Source organism: Agelaius phoeniceus, chromosome 1, assembly GCF_051311805.1.
Source record: "Agelaius phoeniceus isolate bAgePho1 chromosome 1, bAgePho1.hap1, whole genome shotgun sequence".
NCBI lineage: Eukaryota > Metazoa > Chordata > Aves > Passeriformes > Icteridae > Agelaius > Agelaius phoeniceus.
Genome location: NC_135265.1, coordinates 140,561,650 through 140,582,174, shown reverse-complemented (window position 1 = coordinate 140,582,174; position 20,525 = coordinate 140,561,650). Strand labels below are relative to the sequence as shown.

The 20,525-nt window shown below is 36.5% G+C and overlaps 1 protein-coding gene across 3 annotated transcripts in view; it reads right to left on the bottom strand.

The window, feature by feature from the left end:
- Positions 1-20,525, bottom strand: part of CSMD3 (CUB and Sushi multiple domains 3) — a 594,913-nt gene that overhangs the window by 15,540 nt on the left and 558,848 nt on the right. For all 3 annotated transcript variants that reach the window (XM_077188509.1, XM_077188511.1, XM_077188512.1), the window contains 6 exons: positions 20,038-20,217; positions 16,168-16,341; positions 11,059-11,232; positions 10,726-10,799; positions 2,579-2,690; positions 1,155-1,334 (listed from right to left, as the gene is read on the bottom strand). In XM_077188509.1, coding sequence (XP_077044624.1) covers positions 1,155-1,334; positions 2,579-2,690; positions 10,726-10,799; positions 11,059-11,232; positions 16,168-16,341; positions 20,038-20,217 — 894 coding nt within the window. The remainder of the gene's footprint in view (positions 1-1,154; positions 1,335-2,578; positions 2,691-10,725; positions 10,800-11,058; positions 11,233-16,167; positions 16,342-20,037; positions 20,218-20,525) is intronic.

Sequence of the window (20,525 nt, the reverse complement as noted above, 5' to 3'; positions counted from 1 at the left end):
ACACCTGTTTTTTAGTAATACAAACTATTCATTTCCACTTTCCCGTCCAAGTAGCAGTGTTTGGCTAAAAAGCCTTTGAATGCCTCTGCAAGAGCCCTGGGGATAACTACATCTGAAACATTAGGTAACAATAATCTGAAAAGGCCTTTAATTATTCAGGAAATAAAATTCAAAACAGTTCTTAACACTTGAGTATATGCCTTATCCCACATGAAAACCACCTTGCTCACCATGACTTTGCTATGATGTTTTCCATGTCCTACCTTGAAAAAGTGGGTAGTAAAAATTAGAAACAAAGGTGGGAACTGCAAGGACAAAGTAGATACATTTTATTTCCTAGTAGTACACAGTTCCTTACATAAAAATATAAAATAATAAGTATCTCTTTGTATTAATTTCACACAGTGATTCAGACATCTTGGACTTTAGGTATCTTTCTCAAGAATTGCTACAAAATCATTCAATGATTTAGGTTGGAAAAGACCTCTACAATCTTAGAGTCCAACAGCTAACCTGACACTACCAAGTCCTCCAGTACATTATGGCTCTAAATGCCACATCTACACATCCACCTCCACCATTTTCCCGGGCAGCCTGCTCCAGTGCTTGTCAACTCTTCCTAAATTTTCCTAAAAATTTCTCACAATGTCCAACCTAAGCCTTGTCTGGCACAGCTTTCGGCCATTTCCTCTCATCACTTGTTAATTTGAAGAAGAGACCAACATTCTCCTTGCTACAACCTGTTTTCAGGTACTTATAAAGAGCAATAAGGTCTCCCCTCAGCATCCTTTTCTCCAGGATAAAGACTCAGCTTCCCCAGCCTCTCCTCATAATCCTTCTGCTGCAAACCTTTCAGCAGCTTCATTCCTCTTCTTTGGGAACAGTCCAGTACCTCAATATCTTTCTCAGAGTGAGGGGTCCAAAACTGCACACACTATTCAAGGTGTGGTCTCACCAGTGCCAGGTACTGAGTGACCACTAAGCAGGTCAGTTTGATACAGAAGAAGATTTGGTTCATCAAGCTGGACCTTCCTTTCATTAAAACATGCTGACTGGGCCCAATCAAATTGCTGGCATGCATGTGCCAACTGCAAGTAAAGAAAAGCTCTGAAATATGACAGATGGCAGGTGCAGTGGGAAACAGACGAGCTTACCTTCACAAACTGGAACCTTCCCAGTCCATGTGCCATCAGACCTACAGGCTCTGTGCTCTGATCCTCCTGCCAAGAAGAAGCCTGCCTGACAAGTGTAAATCAATGTATAACCAAGTGAGGGAAGATCCATTCCTGCAACATTAGCATGACTTGGTGTTTCTGGTTGTTTACAGCTGTGAGCTACAAAGAAAATATAAAATATCCTTCGGTCAAAATGGTGAAAATATTTCTGAAAAGATAATATATGCCCATCCTGACAGTTAATTAGCAAAGTAAAAAATCAATAGAAATTACATATTAATATATTTAAATTCACATTCTAAATTACTATATAGTCTATAAAATATCACCATAAGTCAGTAAATACACCCTTAAACATGGACCTTTTAATTCCAAGGGATCAAGAACAGACTAAAATGCACTTGCGTGAACAAAATTAATTGTCTGCATATGAGAACAGAAACAGCACACACCATACCAGACTTAAAAGCAATCATAGCTTCTGACTTGCACCACTTATGATATCTATGTAGCATTGTATAACAGTTAAGTAAATGGTCAGTTGGAAAACACTATGAAAAGTCAAGGAGAAATTTATGGTGAGTTGTAAATATCAGAAAAAATTAGGTTACCATTTCTAATGTCATATGAAGAGTCTTATATATTTAACAATCACCAGAATATGGGATTTGAGAGGAGTTCACCCTCCACACTGAGCTACTGATTTGCTGTTTGTTTAAGATTAATGCTAGCACCAGCTGAAATAATAGTAATGCTGTTTCCTTCTGTGAATATGTTCTCCATTCACTGTGTCATTCTATAGGGTCAGACCTTACAAAGTAAGACTATTTCCAGAAAATACAGCTGACTAGCTGAACTAGAAAGATTAACCATGATCTTATGTCTTCAGTAAATTATCATTATTTACCAAAGTGTAACAGATCTAGGAAATGAAGTGCTGCTGTCTATATTCAAAAAAGATTGTCTCTATTTCAGATTCAAAAATTTCCAATTTCAAACACTTTTTTCCCCATCTTAAAATACTGTGTCTCCTTGGCTGGGAAACAGTTCAAACTCTTCACTAGAATTGGTTTTAATTATATGCTTTCCTGTGTATTTTAGAATAGGGCCATCTGATATGTCCTATTCTCACCACCTCCTCTCTGAGTTGGAAGGGTTGCACCCTCTTAGATAGAAATTGACTTTGGATGAAGATCTGCCTATTTTATCTCTTTTTTAAGTTACATTGTTATTATACAAAAAATCACTCAGAATCATATTTCTAGCTGCTGTACACTAGTAATGCAGATTTCTGTTAACTTTTAGTTAATAAATACATATAGATTAACTTTATGACAATGTTACTTCAGCTAAATAATCTAGATTAAAAAATTGAGGAAAGAAGAAAATTAATAATTTCTTACGTATACATTCTGGCTGGATGCCACTCCATGTAAGATCAGGAAGGCAAGTTCGTGTTGTTGAACCATGGAGTAGGTGTCCTTTTTTACACTGAAATTGAACAACATTTCCCACCTGTTGAAAAGTAGAAAACACAATAATATTGTTATGAGCAACTATCAAGCTGGAATTTTTTTCCTAAATTTGATCACTCCTTCCCATAATACAGACTTGATAAGTTGTGATTCTCTTTCTCTGGAAAGTAAATTAATTTCACAGAACAATTTGATATGAAATAAAAAACTGCTTCATTCTCAGTAGAATTACTCTCCCTCCAAAATTAGATCCACCATGGAAGAAAATCGAATCCTCATCATCTGTGGTCTCTCTAGTGTGTTGCTTTGGGCCTGGAACAGTTGATGAACTGTGAGTTTGGAAACAAAGCTTATGGTGCCTTCCCCACTCTGGGCCAAAGGAGGGCCAGTTGGGCAAAATTGCCACAAACAAGGGAAGTCACAGAACTGAAATGAGTATTAGATTCTGCTGGACTTTTGCTGAGCTAGATCCCCCTTTGGGGAATGCTGGATATATTCACAGATTATAATGAGAAATATATAGGGGCTGGTCAACAACACTGTCTCATGCTTCAGAATGTTCCTATGATATTTTAATTTTGTTTTTTGATGAGAGGAGGTAAAGAATAACAGCTCTTCATACCACTTTGATAATAGAAACTGGAACACAAGTGCATTACAATTTACAATAGCAATTCATCTGAGATTAGCTTTTAATCATTATCTTTATTATGGGTATGTGTTGCATAAAAAGGAAAATAGAATTCTTACAGTTTCTCCACAAACGTAAAGTGGAATAACTTGTTCAGCATGTCCAGTCATGGTGAAATTGATGAAAATGCAAATAATTCTTAGTTTCCATCAAAAGCAAGGGAATTAGATTAGAGGTACATAATTCAGAGAGTATTTGTATTACATAGTGTGAGTGCTTAACTCACATATTAAGGTGCATAGATAATTTCTACTGTTCTGCAGTGCCCTGTATTAATATATTTATCAACTCATGTTTAAACAAGAAGTTGAAAACATTAAACTATCTGTGACAGCACATTTATAGTTCTGGTTTGGGTATGATTTTTTAATTATTTTGCTTAAATGCATAACACTTGATTCAGACTGATGCTCAAAGGTAAAATGTGGATTATTTCTTGATAGTTTAGTACCAGGAAATAGCATTTCACTGCTAAAGTATTTATTTGAAACTTTATAGTACTATTCCATTTCAGCTCAAGTTTCTCATCAGAATGAAATTTAATAATAACCCATGAACTACAGATAGTAGCTCATCAACACAGGATGTTATTTAAAATTCATCTCCCTTTATTTTGCTCTTTTCTGTGTTCACTGGACCATGTAATTACTTGTAAAAGATTTTGAAGGAAATATACTAAATCACTAGCATGATTAAGCACAAAGTAGTAAAGTACTACAAGTTTTAGAAATTGCACCAAGTAGCTATAGAAGCCTTTTTTTTTTTATTTTGTGGTAAAGATCTTAGTTAAAACAATTGCCATCAATATATTACGTTAAAAAGTAGTAGCCTTAAAAAGATGTGTTCATATGAACACATATGTGTTCATCAGTGGACAAGGGAAGAACTACAGATATCATTTTTCTGGACTTCTGTAAAGCCTTTCTCAAGAATCCCCCAAAACATCCTTCTCTCTAAATTGGACAAAGATTGATTAGATCAGTGGACTGTTAGATGGATAAGAAAGTGATGGGACAGTCACATCCAGAGGGTAGTGGTCAATATTGGAACCAGTGTTACTTAATATCTTCCTTAACAACATAGGTGAAGGGATTGAGTGCACCCTCAGAAAATTAACAAATGACACCAAACTGAGTGGTGAGTGTGACACATCTGAAGGATGAGATCCATCCAGATGGACTTGAACAAACTTGAGAAGTGGCCCATGAGAACATCCTGAGTTTAGTATGACCAAGTTCAAAGTGCTGCACTACACCTTATGTAGGGGTGCACTGGGATATGAACACATCGAGAGCAGCCCTGCTGAGAAGGACTTGGAGGTGCTCGTGGATGAGAGGCTGGACATGAGACAGCAATGTGCACTTGCAGCCCAAAAAGCCAGTTCTATCCAGGGAGGCACCAAAAGCAACGCGGGGCAGCAGGTTGAGGGAAGTGATTTTGTCCCTCTACTCTGTTCTGATGAGACCTCACCCAGAGTCCTGTGTCCCACTTTGAGTGTCTCAGCACAAGAAAACCACGGACTTGTTGGAGGAAATCCACAGAAGGGCCACCAGGATGTTCTAAGGGATCCTCCTCTGAGAAAAGGCTGAGACAGATGCGTTTGTTTAGCCTGGAAAAAAGAAGGCTTCATTCTGACCTAATTGTGGTCTTCCAGTAACTGAAGGGAGCCTACAAGAAACCTGGAGAGGGATGGTTTACAGACACGTGTAGTGATAGAAGAAGAGGGAACAGATTCAGAAGAGAGTAGGTTTAGACTAGATACTAGGAGGAAGTTCTTTGTTGTGAGGGTGGTGAGAAACTAGGACAAGTTGCCTGGAGAAACAGCTGAGGCCTCATACCTGGCTCTGTTCAAGGCCAGGCTGGATGGGGCTCTAAGCAACCTATCCATGGTGTCCCTATCCATGGCAGGGGGGTGAAACTAGATTATCTTGAAGGTCCCTTTCAACCCAAACCATGCCATGATTTTATGGTTTCATAAGAGACACAACCTTTATATATTTAAGCACCAAAGCAGGATCAAAAATGCAGCAGCTGCCCAAGGGATGAAGATGTTTAAGTGCTGCCATGCTGTTCAAGATTACAAAGAAATTAAAATATTATTAAAATTACCCTGTAATAAAATACATTATACTAATTAATTATATAGGATATGTATAGTAATTATTAAACAAATAAAAGAAATTTTTTAAAGTTTTGTGGTTTACTTTGCAATATTCTTGCGGCAGAGGCACCAGATGGCGCTACAATACAGTATTCTATGCTGAAAAACATCCCAGTCCTGAGATCTTCAGGCTTGTTCTAAGTTTGATTCTGTAGCTCAAGTAGAAGCATTAGTACTCTGCACAACGGTGTTTGCATCCAATAAAAAAAAATAGTGCTTGATTTCTGTCTTATACCTGCCTTTTCTATAGTGTCAGTTATAGCTTGGATAGTCCCAAAATTAACATAATAATTAACTTTTTTATTTTTTCTTTTTTTTTTGTTAAACCTCAAAGAGTTGTTATTTGTATTATTTGTTATTCTATAACAGGAGAATCTGAGAAGAAAATTCATAAATCTGAAAAGAAAATGAATAAACATCAACCATCAACTTTCCATTTACGAAGTACTCTAGATAATTTTTTTCACCAAATAAGATGAAAATAATGTGTAACAATTATCAAAATAATAAGTTATTATCCTTCATATTTCTTATATTTTTTGTAAGATTGGAAGATACTTCTAACTCTCATGAGTTACTCTACAGTCAAGTTTTTTCTTAGATTTCAGTCCACCAAAGAACATGAAAATACTCTAATAAATTTCTTCATCCCCAGTAATTTTTGCTGAAGAATTGAGAAGCTGAATTGAGAAGAATTGAGAAGGGAATGCCAGTTATTTATCTTCAGTAACTTTGAGCATCACATTTTAAGTGAATGAAAACACGCCTCATTAAGTCTTTACTAAATCTGTAGTTTCGTAACCCACTAATACATTATTGCCCTTATGACAGGGTTTTGAGTTTGCAAGACTGCTGGGCAGAAGCTTGACAGGCTTTCTTTGTCTGAAAGTTTTGAGCTGCCTGGAGTTTTGTGTTTGTTTCAGTTTTGTTTTGTTTCTAAACTTGCTTCAGCTGTAAAATTTAAATTTCCTGTGATCAGGTAGCTATGATTAGGTTTTATGCCTTTCTCTATCTTTGTATGGCCCAACCACAGATTATATCCATAGCAGAAAAAAAAAGAATCTAGTAATGCAGGATGAGCTATTTCCCACAAAAATGATGTGGTACAGGGAAATATAGGCCTGGTCCTGGAATGACAGCAAAGCCCTTGAGAAATGCTGACAGAAGGATACTCTGAGGATGACTACAGTGTGACTATGATAAAAGATGCAACACAGTCTTAGCACTGGAGATCCTGTTGCTGTGAACAACTCACCCTTAAAAACATACAGGCCTGGACAGGATCAGATTTCAGAGGTAAAAAAGGCAACTATATAACATAGGTGAAATGTACCTTATAGTATAGATTGAAATATATGTGTATGATAATGAGCTGTAGTGTGAGTGGTGTAAAAGTGTGTTAGAAACATTACAAATAACCTCAGGGGAAACATGGATGACAAAAAACAAAAAAGAAAAAGAAAAATCATATTCGTGCCAGTGAAGCACTCCAGATTGTGACACTAACACACTGACAGCAGAGACCTCAGGACAATGAGAAGTAGGAAAATACATGGTGTCTGATACGGCTTAAATTACATTTTCATTGATGCAGTGGTGGTGCCAATTGTGCTAATAGAGAGAGCTATATTGTGGTAGTAGAGCACTTCTCTTGGAACTTCATCTTACAATTTAATCAACAATGAAGTTTTTATAAGCATTACATTCACAGAATGAGATTATTTGTACAGCTGCTCAACATCTGCAGATCAAGTTTCATATAGAATTTCATAAAATAGAACCCAAGAGCTATCAGAGGGCTATCACTACTGCATTGTGTCCATTTTCCTTTTTAAATTAAGACTGCTCTTTGACTCAGTTTAGGCCTCAATATAAGGGAAGATAGCTGAATTTCTACAAAACATGTTGGAAAAGTATGAGAAGTAGCAAATCTTATATATATGACTGACTGATCTAAGCAGTTCTAAACTGTTTCTTCAATTGAGTAGTACCTTGTGTTACAACAGCTTATGGTGAAAGTGCTATAAGCACTTTTCTGTTTCTAGCAATATAGCTGAAGAAGTATTTCAAACCCCACAGTTTCTTTCCAAGGAGTGATTTATTTTCCAGGTTACAGATGAAGTCAGTATTCACTAAGTTCTAAAGTTATTTTGTCTCCATTTTAACACACTGCTAAGGTAGATCTGTCAAATAAAATGGCTCAGATGAAAGGTAAACATCCTAGACCTATGTATTCATAACAATTAAAGCAGATGATGCTACTCATTTCCATGCCATGCCAGATATCCAAGTAGAACTAAACTGCTATTTTGATGTTATTTGAACACATAAGAAACTGCTTATGCCTGAAGAATTCAATACTGAACAATAAAGTCCCTGCAAAATTCTGTGGCTTCATTTTCTACAAAGCTCTTTTTTAACAGTTGAAACATCATTCAAATGTGACGTGGTGGTACTGGTGCTGTTATTTGTGTAGGCTGTAGGTTCCAGGAGGTCAGGTTTAGACACGCCTTTTAGTCAAGCCTAGAATTATCTTGTGTTTGCCTGAACTTTCAGTCCAATCAATGAGATAGGAAAACAGATAATCAAGAGTAGGGGAAAAAAGAGGAACAAAGCAATGGTGCTGTGGAAGCTCATAACCTGATATCAGAGTTGTGAAAAGCAAGTGTCAGTGAGTGATTTTTGTCAGATAAAAGAAGAAGTAGTGCCATTTGATGAAGAGTATTCCACATATGAGAACTTGAATTCTAAGTGTAAGGCTACAGCTTGGTATTTTTTATGAGACAGAGAAATAAATTTAAACTTTGACAATTAATTAAGTTACCCTACTAATATTAATTTAAATATAAAGTATTTAAGAGAGTTAAAACAAAACAAACAAAACCCAAATAAAACAAAACGAAAAACCCACATCTGTATTTTGGAACAATTTATAATTATTTTTTACCTTCCTGCTATGGATAGAAGCAAAATCCCTATTATCCCATTCACACAGGAAGTTAATTATAGCATAATATACATTAATTAACAATATTTTTGTGGTTTTAAAGGAATCATAACATTATGCCATATATGATAATGCAAAAGTTCTTTCTGGGATCTACAGACAATAACTTGTCTAGAACCAATCATTTTCACAATTGTTTCTACCCAATCAAGAGCTAAGCTCAGCTTCAGCTGTATGACTAATACTTCTACCCAGTTATGTATTAACTAAGCAATCATACTTAGAGTAATCAGAAGTTGCACATTTAGTTACAACATAAAATCAAATTCACTGTGTGAACATGAGAATAAATTGCTGGTTGGGTAAGGAGACTATAGCACATACATCTGGGCACTAACCTTATAACTGCTTACAATTTTTCTTTCTTTTTTTTTTTTTTTTTTAATTTACAGGGTTGTAAACCCTGCCAGCATTTATACTTATTTTATGAATGATTTGTTAATTGACATTTTGCTTGATATTTTTACAGTTCCATGCTAGCTGTTAGTGATATTTCACTCACAACAACTACAGCACAAGTGAGACACTGATCTTCTTCAATGAAAGCTCATTAATATGTGAAACTGTGATAATAAAATCATAGAAAATGCTTAATAAATTATTTCTTTGATACATAGTTGAATAAAGAGTTGTCCCCTAGGATAAAATTGTATTATAACCAAGCCCCTATGTATTGTATCTTGACACAAAGCAGCACTTTCATTTCCTAGAGAAAACTTAGACAATTTTAGAATCCCTTGCATATGACTGTGAAAACCCAAATATTGCTAAAAACCAAGCCAGAGTAGTACTGCATAAAGGCCACCAAAAGGATAAACCAAAGAAATTTTTGGTCATGAAACTTTCAAAAGGAAATTTCTTTCTTTCTTTTAGCTACAATTTGCTTTTAAAAACTAATTTAAATTTGTAAATTTTTTCACCCAGCCCTTTCTTGCATTTCCAGTGAACTGCAGTTTTTTATTCTCCTCCTACTAGACAGAAACCTCATTCAGCTGTAGAGCTGCTAGGTACTCGTCTGTTCATCCCTCTTCATGTGCCTGGAGCTTTTAGCCCTGACATCAAACACAGATGTCACAGGATAGATTGGGCTCTCTCTTTGTTCACAAGATTCCGAGCAAATTATAAGGTACATTTGTTCACTCATGAAAACATCTCACTGACATAAGTGTTTTGTGTGAATCAGAAAATCAGCAGTTCAAAATAATTTTCAGTTTCTCAAGTCTTTTTTCAACAGAAACATATGTAAGCACCATTTGTAACAACACAGCCTTGTATAAAACATGGCAAACAGTCTCCAGGAAAGCATCAGGCAGAGCAGTGAAAACAGGTCAAAGAAGGTGTTTCTTCTCCTCTAGCCCCAGTGAGTCATAAGTGAGTGCTGGGTCCAGTGCTGGGCTCACCAGTGCAAGAGAGACAAGAACAATACTATTCTGGGTCCAGTCATGGGCCACAAAATTGATTAAGGGACTACAGCATCTGAAATACAAGGCATAGCTGAAAGACCTGGGGTTATCCAGCCTGCAAAAAAAAAAAACCCTAGGGGCAGGACAAGCAACAGAAGCAGATTTTTTTCAGTGATGCCCAGAGACACAACAAGAAGAAATAGGTATAAATTGAAACATACAAAATTCTCTTTAAAACTAAGAAAAAAGTGTTCATTTTCACTGTATGGATGATCAATTTGGCACAGGATACCCAGAGGCACTGTTGAGTCTCCATCTCTGCAAATATTCAGCCCTCATAAACCTGTTCTAGCTGATCTATTTTGAGAAGGGGGAGTGGACTAGAAGTTCTCCTAACAAGTCTGGGACTCTGTAATTCATTTGTGGTTCCAAACAGATTTTCTCTCAGGAAAAAAGGCCTGGTTCTTATAGTATGTCTATACTATCAGTTTGACACACAGTATACACACTTTTGAGGAGAAAAAAGCCTATTTAATAAATTGTAGGAAGCACTTATATATTGGTGGGAGATACTGAAAGTCTTCAAAGTGAAATCAAGCAGAACTTGATCACAAGTTTTTCATGTAGTGCATTGCTGATAGGGACCCAGGGCTACTGTAATCCAACAGGTAGAAATAAGAAAACAGAGCAACACAGAAGCAAACAACTCTAACAGAAGCAGTCTCTGAACCTCTAATCAGATGTTTCTAGACTTTCAGGTAGTATAAAATATTGAAATATTTATGCTAGTAAATTAAAAAAAGTATACTTTACCTGATAGCCAAATGTGTTATTTTGTGACCCATGCCTTGGGACTCCTGGATTTTCACATGCTGTGCGAGTAGGTTCTAAAAATGTTGCAATATATTAAAGACAAAACAAATTGCAGTATTTTAATGAAATACATGATTCTATGACAAAATTAATCTTGCTCAGCAACATGCAATTATAAAGCCAATCACAAGACAAAAATAAAGTGATTTGATTCTTAGAGAGTATAGAATAACACCAAGATAATGCAAAATAACAGAAAAATCCTAGATTGACTTAGCAAGAAGAGGAATAATAAGCATGAAAAGAAATTCCAATTCATGGACATAGTCATACCAATGCATCGAGGAGAAGAACCACTCCATGTTCCATCTGCTTGGCAAATCCTGGTGTTAGAGCCAACCAAAATAAAAGGAGGGTTGCAGCTGAAAGAGACTTCTGACTGATAGATGAAGCTTTTGCCTTCTCTTTTCCCTTGAGCAGGTACTCCAGGGTCACCACAAAACTTTGCTGTGAAAAAAGTCATGATAGAAATGGAATGTGGCATTTATTTAAAAAAAATAACACTTGGGTGAACTAAGTGAAGAAATTACTCAAAATTTTGTATTTATTTTATTAAACACAGGTCAAGTATGAAAACATTTAACAGGAATTCAGAGAGACTAGATATATAATATTTAGTCTGCTAGATTCTATTAGTTCTGATAGTTGTTCAAAATTACTATATATTGTGCTTGATCAGTACCTCACACTTAACATATCAATTTGACAACTTATTTCATTAAAGTCCAAATAGTCACAATTCCTCCATGCCCCAAACCACATGTGTCTGAAAATCTTTAGAGAGCAATCAAAGAGTGTATCAAACTTCCATGTCAATCTTCCCTCCTCTCCTGCTTTCTTGGCACCTACCCAGTGCTCAACATTTTTGTATGATTAAAGAATTTAGCAGATAGATTTTAGGAGTCATAAAGTCCTACTTCCTCATCCTTCACTGAAAGGCCAGATTTGGTATGTATGGAAGTACAATACTTGAAAGTTAGAACAGTTAACAATAATGAAACACCAAAAATACCCCATAATAAAGAAACTTCTGTAGCAATTTAAAAGTCAGATACTAATAAACTGCAATTAGACAGGGTAAATTTCACTCATAAAAATCTGCTCTTAAATGGATATTTTTACCTTATTCCTATCACCTAAGGATTCCTTATGTCTATAGCATGTCATAATTGAGTAAATGCACTGTTAGCAAATTTACTGTCCTTCTTCTGATCTGGCAACTAAATGGACTGAAAACTTAAGATGCAGATTAAGGTCCTTCTGGAATTGGAGGGAAAAATAATCTACCCCCTGAATAATGATCACCTCTGTAAAATAAAAAGAATGGTGATTTTCATAGGTGAACCCCTCTGAAGGAATCAGAGAACCCAATATGCCAACAGACTTTACTCACAGAGAAGCCTGTTGCCTCTCTGGAGCTGGGACATTACTAGTAAACTTTATAGTCTGATTATCTGCTGCTCTTTATGGCCACAGCAATGAGGTAGCAAAGAGTAGTCCAAGGGTAATCAAAAGAGATTTCAGGCTTTAGCACAATTGTTTGAAGGATCAGGAGGACATCTAGTGTTTTCTTCAATCCTTTCAGTATCAGGGAAGAATACTGAAAGGAACAGGCCGACCCAACTGATCAACAGATGGCTCTGAGGATGGTGTCATCAGAGGAACTTTAGGGGTTTTGATCATATTATGGTCTATACAACATCAGATCAACTGCTAATCAATGGCAGTCAGAAGACTCTCTTTTCAGGGGAGAAAAATGGTTTTTGTGCAGGAGTTAGAAGAGCTGACCAGTACAATTTCAAACTACACTGGAAGAGGGAAAAGGACAAAATCCAGTTCATCTGTGAAAAGCAATGGGAAGGCATGCCAGAGTTTTAGCATTAGTGAGATCCTTCAGTCTTCTCCATGAGGACCTAGAAGCCTTGACTCAGCCCATGAAATATGACATCCTTGGCACAAGCAAAAGCTGGTGGGATCAGGCCTGTGTCTGTGTGCCAGTATGGAGGGTAGCACACGCCTCAGGAGCGCTAGGCAGGGTAAGTGAGGTGGGGGATGAGGCAGGGGAGAGGGGTGTCAAAGCTTGCTGTTTGTTATGTGTCCTGGGTTAGGAATGGTACTTCCAAATTCAGGGCCCCCACTGTGATTCCCCAAAAGTACCCTGCTGCTCTCTTTCACTCCTCTTGGTCTGTGTCAGGCTGGAGCGGAGAATTACAGGGACAAAAGGCAGAGATCATGGGTTCAGATAAGAACAATTTACTGGCAACAGCTATGAGATAAAAAAACAAACAGTAACAGCAACAATATTAATTACAAAAGTATACAAAAGAGAGGCTGATTTACGTGCAAAATATTTACTGCAGAACCCAATCTGATCTGATCACAGTGTATTTTTCCAACTGAAAAGATCACCTTTCTCCTCAGAAGCAGAAGTCCCTTCCCCCACACCTGGCAATGATGTGAGGTGTTGTCAGAATAACACCTGGGACTTCGCCCTGCCCCCTCCCAGCAACTGCAAAAATTTAACCCTGTCCTGGCCAAAACCAGGATATTATGGCATGATAAGAGCCTTTGGTAAGGATTAAGGGACGCACAAACAAAGCAGATGTTGTTATGGGGGTCTACTATAGGACACACACTCAGGACGTTGACACTGGAAAACTACTCTACAATTAACTAAGGGAGACCTCTAAATCAACTTCTGTTGTCCTTTTGAGGGTCTTCAACCTGCCAGATGCTAACTGTGAATACCACACAGCTGGTACAAACAGGTCCAGGAGAATCCTAAAACACCTGGACTCAAAAGGTAGTGTGTTTGCTGCTGACACTAAATTGGGAGAACCCGTTGACTCGCTTGAAGGCATCTGTGTCCTACGAAAAAATCCAGACAGACCAGAGGACTGGGCAATCACCAACGATATGAAGTTTAACAAGAACACTGCATGTGGGATGGGACAACCCTGGATGTATATCCAGAATAAGAAAACACTGCTGGAGAGTGGCACTGCAGAAAGAGACCTGCAGGTTCTGCTTGGTGACTAGTTGAATATGAGCCAGCAGTGCCCTGGCAGCCAGGAGGACCAACCGTGCCCCAGGGGTATCAGGGCAGCATCGACAGCTGGGCAAGGGAGGAAATTGTCCCACTCTGCACTGGGGCAGCCTTGCCTTGAATGTTGTCTGAAGTTTTGGGTGACACAATATAAGGATGTAAAGCTATTAGAGGGCAGCAATGAGGTGAATGCAAATGAGGGCAGCAAAGGCAGTGAAGGGCCTTGAGAGGAAGCCACATGAGGAGTGTCTGAGGTCACTTGATTTGCTCAGCCTAGAGGAGGAGACTGTGGTGAGACCTCATTGAGATCTTCAGCTTCTTCATGAGACAAAGCAAAATGACAGGCACTGATCTCTTCTGTGTGGTAACCAGTGACAAGATCCATGGGAATGATATGAAGGTCAGGGAGGTTTAGGTTGTATATCAGGAAAAGGTTTTTCCCCCAGAGCATGGTTGGACACTGGAACAGGGTCAGGGACAGCACCCAGCCTGATAGGTCTTGAGAAATCTTTGGATAGTGCTCTCAGGTACATGGGTACAACTCTTTGGGTTGCTCTGTGCTGGGCCAGCAGCTGGACTTCATGGGTCACTTCCAATTCATTATATTCTGTGATAATTCTATGATTTGAAGTTATATCTGCAGTTAGGAATTTTTTGGCATATGTCTACATTTTTCCCATCCATTGCCAAACTTATAAAACCAGTAATACTGAAATTACTGCATGAGTAATTAAGCAAACAAATTTACCGGGTCATAGATGACAAACACTCAACCAAGGACATGGTCATATTCCATTCTGAATAATTATTCTATGTCATAACTGTACCTTGCACATCTTCAGCTACAGGCTCTATGGAACTAAGCTAGGAAATAAATTTCTGATGTCAGGAACTGCTTATTGAGAATGACTTTCACCAGCTCCCCTTCATTTCTGCCAGATGGCAACTAGCTTAAGCTCTTTGACAAGCACTGGCTGCCAATTGTTTTCTCTTGCAGGCCAATGGATAGCCATTGCACATCAACAACATTCAGTTAATGTAATCTGCATGAAATAGCCTTTAATTCCCAGGCAGCTGCATTCTGTGCTAAATATACCTTTAAAAAGTTTAAAGGTAGAGCCCAATTTTCAGAGTATACTGCAGTATTGAGTATTCCAAGTTTAAAAATCATAAATAACTTGTGGTATTCAAAAATGAATGAAGGAGACCATTTTTCAATCAAGAACAAATCATGAAAATAATTTTTCATAGTCTCTGATATTCACAGTATAGTGGACTCTAGAAGAGCTCTACATAGAGAATTTAAGTAACAAATAGTGCTCTTTTTCTTCCAGAAAAAAATGCCTTTCATCATGCTCCGCCTCTGGCACACAGAGTTTCAGCAGCAGTCAGAAACTGATGATATGAGAATTTAATTGGAAAAAAAGGAAAAGAAAAGATGGTCTATATATGCTTTCATGGTACTGGGATATAGCCAAAATAGAGAAAATTTTTGACAGGGAGAGATGAAAAATGAAAAAAAAATAGTAAAAGAAAACAGAAGTGCATTTTGCAACATTTAGCAAGCTACCTGGCAAGCACAGCTACTTGGCAAGTTCAAATTAAATTTCAGAGACTGTAAAGCCATGAATAAGATTAGATCCTCTTCCAGTTAGACTCCTTTTTGAAGACTATTGCAGAGTGGTATAATTATTCTGCAAATAACTACAAAACCTCCTTCTTCAGTGCAATCAATTGAATATCTCTCAGAAAAATCACAATCACTTTTAATGAATAGGATTGGATACTGTAATGAAATTTTTAGCAATACAAGAATCCATCAATGTTATTTATAACTTTCAGATTAATAAAATTACCTGCATAAAATATGAAAAATAGATAATTGTCACAGAATTACCCAGGGCCTAGCCAACATTACAGCCAGAAAAATTTCTCTGTGACATCACAGGAAGTTTAGGATGAGTATGAGGAAATAAAAGGGATTATAATGAAAGTTACCTTATCACAAATGTAGCTGGATCTGAAAACAAGACAGAACCTTTTAAATTTGAATTGCCTTGGATTATGTTGTACACATTGCCTGTAATATTTTTTTTTTGCATCTGTGTCTAAAGATTCATATATGCTCACATAGGGTTTACAGATATTCCCATGACCTTCTCAATCTACTAGTAGCATTAAAATTTTGGAAAACTTTAGGAATTTTTAGAAGTATTGTAATTATCCCAGGTTTGAAATTAATTGAGCCATTGGGGGAGGGAGGGAAAAAAAAGTGAAAACTTCAAAGAGGAAAAAACCATAATACGCAAAATACAGACAATGATGGGAATACATACGTAAGCACTGAGGTACTTCACCACTCCATGTTCCATTCCCAACACAAGTCAAAACAGCAGGAAAAGAGAGTTCATATCCTGGAGAGCAGACATAACTAATGCTAAATCCCCAGTCCAAGTTTGTTCCTTCCAACCTTCCATTAGAGATCTGCGGAGGAGTTGGGCAGGTAACAGCTGCAATAATATTCAAAATAATTAGGGCCAGCTGCTGTAAATATCCCCGGTGTACACAATTACTAGAAGAACCATATGGGCTAATTTCACCTTTTTTTAGAGGACAATACAGTCAGGGCATGCTATCTTTCTCACTGTATTCTTGCCACATTTCCTGAAGTTAGTACGTCTGGTTTCCTTGTTTTAGGAGGCAGTGGATGATTGATGAAGTGTCTTAAATAAACCAGGATATTGCATCAAACCAAATAGGAAGACTACCTAAAAATCAGTATGGAAACTGATGTGTACAACATTTAAGATATGTCTGGTAATCTACTACAATTTTTTTTTCTCTGTTAAGACAACATAGAGTACAACCATATTTTATTAGTGTGGCAATAATAAAATATTTTCTTCCTGTTGACCAGCTTAGGCATTTGCTAGATTTAACGTGTAGGGATGAAATTCCAGGATAACTGTTCCAAAATATTACTTGAAAGCCTGTTTCTAAGTAGCACAGTTTGGTTACTATTTGCTTTGTGAGTAGTTCATCATCAAAAAGCGTCTAGTTGCTAGTAATAGGGAGAAAATGTAAGGATTTGCAATTCCTTGAAACTGTTAGTATTGCTACCTCTAAGAAGGCCAACAAGAAGTATTTCAGTATATTTTGTAATTGCCAGGCCTCCTAGGAAAAAATAGAAACATCTTGTACTTGGTTGTAGGCCAGAGGACTGAAAAACAGTACAGGAAGGCAGTAGAAATAAAGAGATACAACTGTTGTGATGAAGATAAAAGTTTTATTCACTGGATAGTGGTATAGTAACAGACAATTGTTAATTGAAAGCTTAAGGGAAAAAGTATTAAGGAAATTAAATTAAAGAAAACCTGAACCAGAAAGGGAAAGGATGAAATTTAGACCAAGTTGATAGAATGAATTAGGTAGACAAAAGGGCAAACTGTGCTAGCAAAAGAGAAAGAAAGCAAAAAAATCTAATACAATTTAATCTGGTAAAGCCATTTGGGATAAATGAGAAGATGTGGTGATTAAAAATCGAGCAGAGAACACACAGGTCACAACAATGGAGGAAGTTAAATGCTGGACCCATAATCTTTAAACTAATGTTTAGAGCAGCTGTCATCTTGCTTAAAGGCTTAAAATAATTCAGAGTTACTAGGTGAAATATTTGCATTCAAATATGTATTTGAATGCAACCTGCAGAGGGTTCACTAGGTACCATTTATACATTTTTGTTATTCTCTTCAGTGAGAGAATCTCAGTTATGTAGACCATAAAAATACTTTACAGCAGCATTCATGGCTGTTTGAGAATACTAGTATCAAATAACCCTTTACCAGCCAGTAAATCAAATCTAGATTTTGGGACCTTAGTTTTGTCCCAGAAAAGGACATGATAGCTTTTGCCACACTTCTATGATGTTTTTTAAAAAGGAATTCAAAATAAGTGCTCTAAGCAGCAGAATTCTGTCTTCATTCTCCAAAAGCTTCACAAATAGTCCTTTTAAAAGGGTTTTATATTTTAAATTCTGAGCTGACTAATAAGGGAGAAAATATTGGTGAATACTTGGGAAAGGAGAGAAGAAGTAGAAGAAAATAGATGTAACATCAGAATTTTAGGGTGAGAAAAGGAAAACAAAACAATACCTAGCAGCGAGCCAGAATGTTTCTCTATTTTGGTCAGAGACTTAGACATAATTATGTACCACAACATTCTCAGTTTAAGAACTACAAGTGTATTACAAATGCAAGTCTGCAAAAAAGACAATGTTAGAATATTTGAATATTTAGCTGCAGATGAACATGCATCCTTTTCCAACTTGGCATAGCAGAGCAGTATTTATATCTTCCCTTTCAATGGCACAGTGACAATTATGCATGTATTTTCTGCCCAGTTCATTTTTCAATTATTTTAACTAAATAGTACCAAAGGACCCTGGCACTTCATTCTGACAGTTAAAACTAATTGTTATACATTTAACACTACTGCATATTATATATTATTTTAATTACACTATTAACTTGCCTAGTGTACTTACACAAACTAATGTAAAGTAGAATGAAATTCTGCGAACACTAGAGATTCTTCATAGGATTATTAATTAGCATTTATACAAGCCTTAAATATGTATGATCCAAAACCAGAAAGACTCAAAAACTCAAAGTTAAAATCGATAGTAAAATTCTTTCTTTGTACCATTCTGCTTGAGTCAAATCAGAGTTAGATCTCCTGGTCCCAGTTAGGTGTCCTGTAGACCATAAGAATTTGAGGTTGAGAGACTTTATAAAAAATATTTGCTCTGTCTTATGATCTTCTAGCTGTTGACTGACAGCCACTCTTGGAGACAGACAGACTCTTGGTCAATATGACCACTATGTCCAATCTTCAGTTCTTAAAATAATTTTTTAATTGAAACTGAGGCTATCCATGAGCACAATGCCAATAGGAAAAAAAGAGTGAAATGTCAAGAGCATTTCAGTGTTTGACATCTTTAAGAGTGTGTCAGGAAAATAACTTAAAAATTGATATTGTCAAAAGTGAATTAGAGTTAAACTGGACTTGGTAAGATACTGGGAAAACTGTGTTCAGCAAGAAAAGTAACTGAAAATATGGTGGAGCCTTGAAATTAATTTAATCTAGTTTGACAAATGAATTCATGGCAGGAAAATGAGCACTGCTTAGCAGGTGTGTTACTTTGCTTCCTTAAAATGAAACAGAAGGAAGATGGATAATAAAAAGTAAGTACAAAGGTAGCTAACTAAGTTTTGAAATAATAAGAGATCAGATGTAGTTAGTGTGAACCCAGAAAGAATACACCAAATGGTAATACTGCTTTTCTACAAATGCATCATCAGTGTGAGAGAAAAATTACTCTAGAGAGAACTTTAGCATTGAGCAAGTGAGTTTCTCAGAGAGAATATTTTTGATGACACAGATAAATTTGTCTTTCAGTTATGTTCAGATTTTTTTGCTGCTAAAATTTTAACAGGGTTAAATTTTAAAATTAAAAACCCCAAACCCAACTACAACAAAAAACCCCAACAAACAAACAAACAAACAAACAAACAAAACCCCCATAAAAATCAGGTATGCAATTTGAAGAAGATGAAGGAATATCTTGAGATTAACCCTCTCAACTTCCACAGTAGAGAAAATAACATGAAACAGAAAAATTTTTATTGGGAAACTTTTAAGAATGATGTAGTCTTTTTACAGTGAGGTGATGCTTAAAGGTACCCATCTAATAAAGGAAGGATCAGGGGAAAAATTTTAGCATTATAGATAGAGCAATTCAGATTAATTTGCCTTTGACAACGTTCAGTTTGTATATATTTAGATCTTTTTCAGAGGTGTCTTATACATGTTTGAGTGTTCTGTTTTTCAGAGCAGAGGCATATATATGGTCACTTTGTTATGACAGGCTAACTGCAATTAACAAATCTAAACCATCCCGCAAAGTACTAAAGTATTCCGCAGACCTGTAAAAAAATGTTCAATATATTGTGCTTGTAGGAATATAAAAGGGATAAGAAGTAAAAGATGAAGTCATTGTTTCTGCAGCTAAATAAATGATTCAATATATTCATACTAAAAGTAAGTTTTGATTTCTGTGGAAATACGCAATACATTAACAATTTGCAATAAGCAGTGTAGGTAAATGTCATAGAAGAAATGGCTGACAAGCAAAATAAATGTTGTACCTTTGCATGTTGGGATTGCTCCACTCCACGTGCCATTGCTAGTACAAGTGCGAATTAAGGAACTATTTGCTTCCATTGTATAACCAGGTTGGCACATATAAGTAACATTTTGTCCAACAACATAATCATCACCATATCTCATGCCATTGGCTGGGACTCCTGGATCTCCACAACTGATAACTGCAAGTAAATAGTTGAGGAACATATTTTAAAATCTAAATGAGATTTATCTATATGTGAGGAAAAAAAAAACATGACAAAACTAGGCATTGACTGAGGAAAAAAAAGGAGGAAAAGTAACATAAATCTTATCTCCACCAAGAGAAGATAAATGTATGCCATCCTAATTAGCTGTCAAACCTATGAGGAGCTATATAACAGTTATATCTGGAAAACATAAATACTTTAGTTTAGCAGTAGTAGTAAAGGACTGTACAATTTGTATTGACAAAATTTCAAGATTACAAAATGAAAAAAAAAAAAGAAGA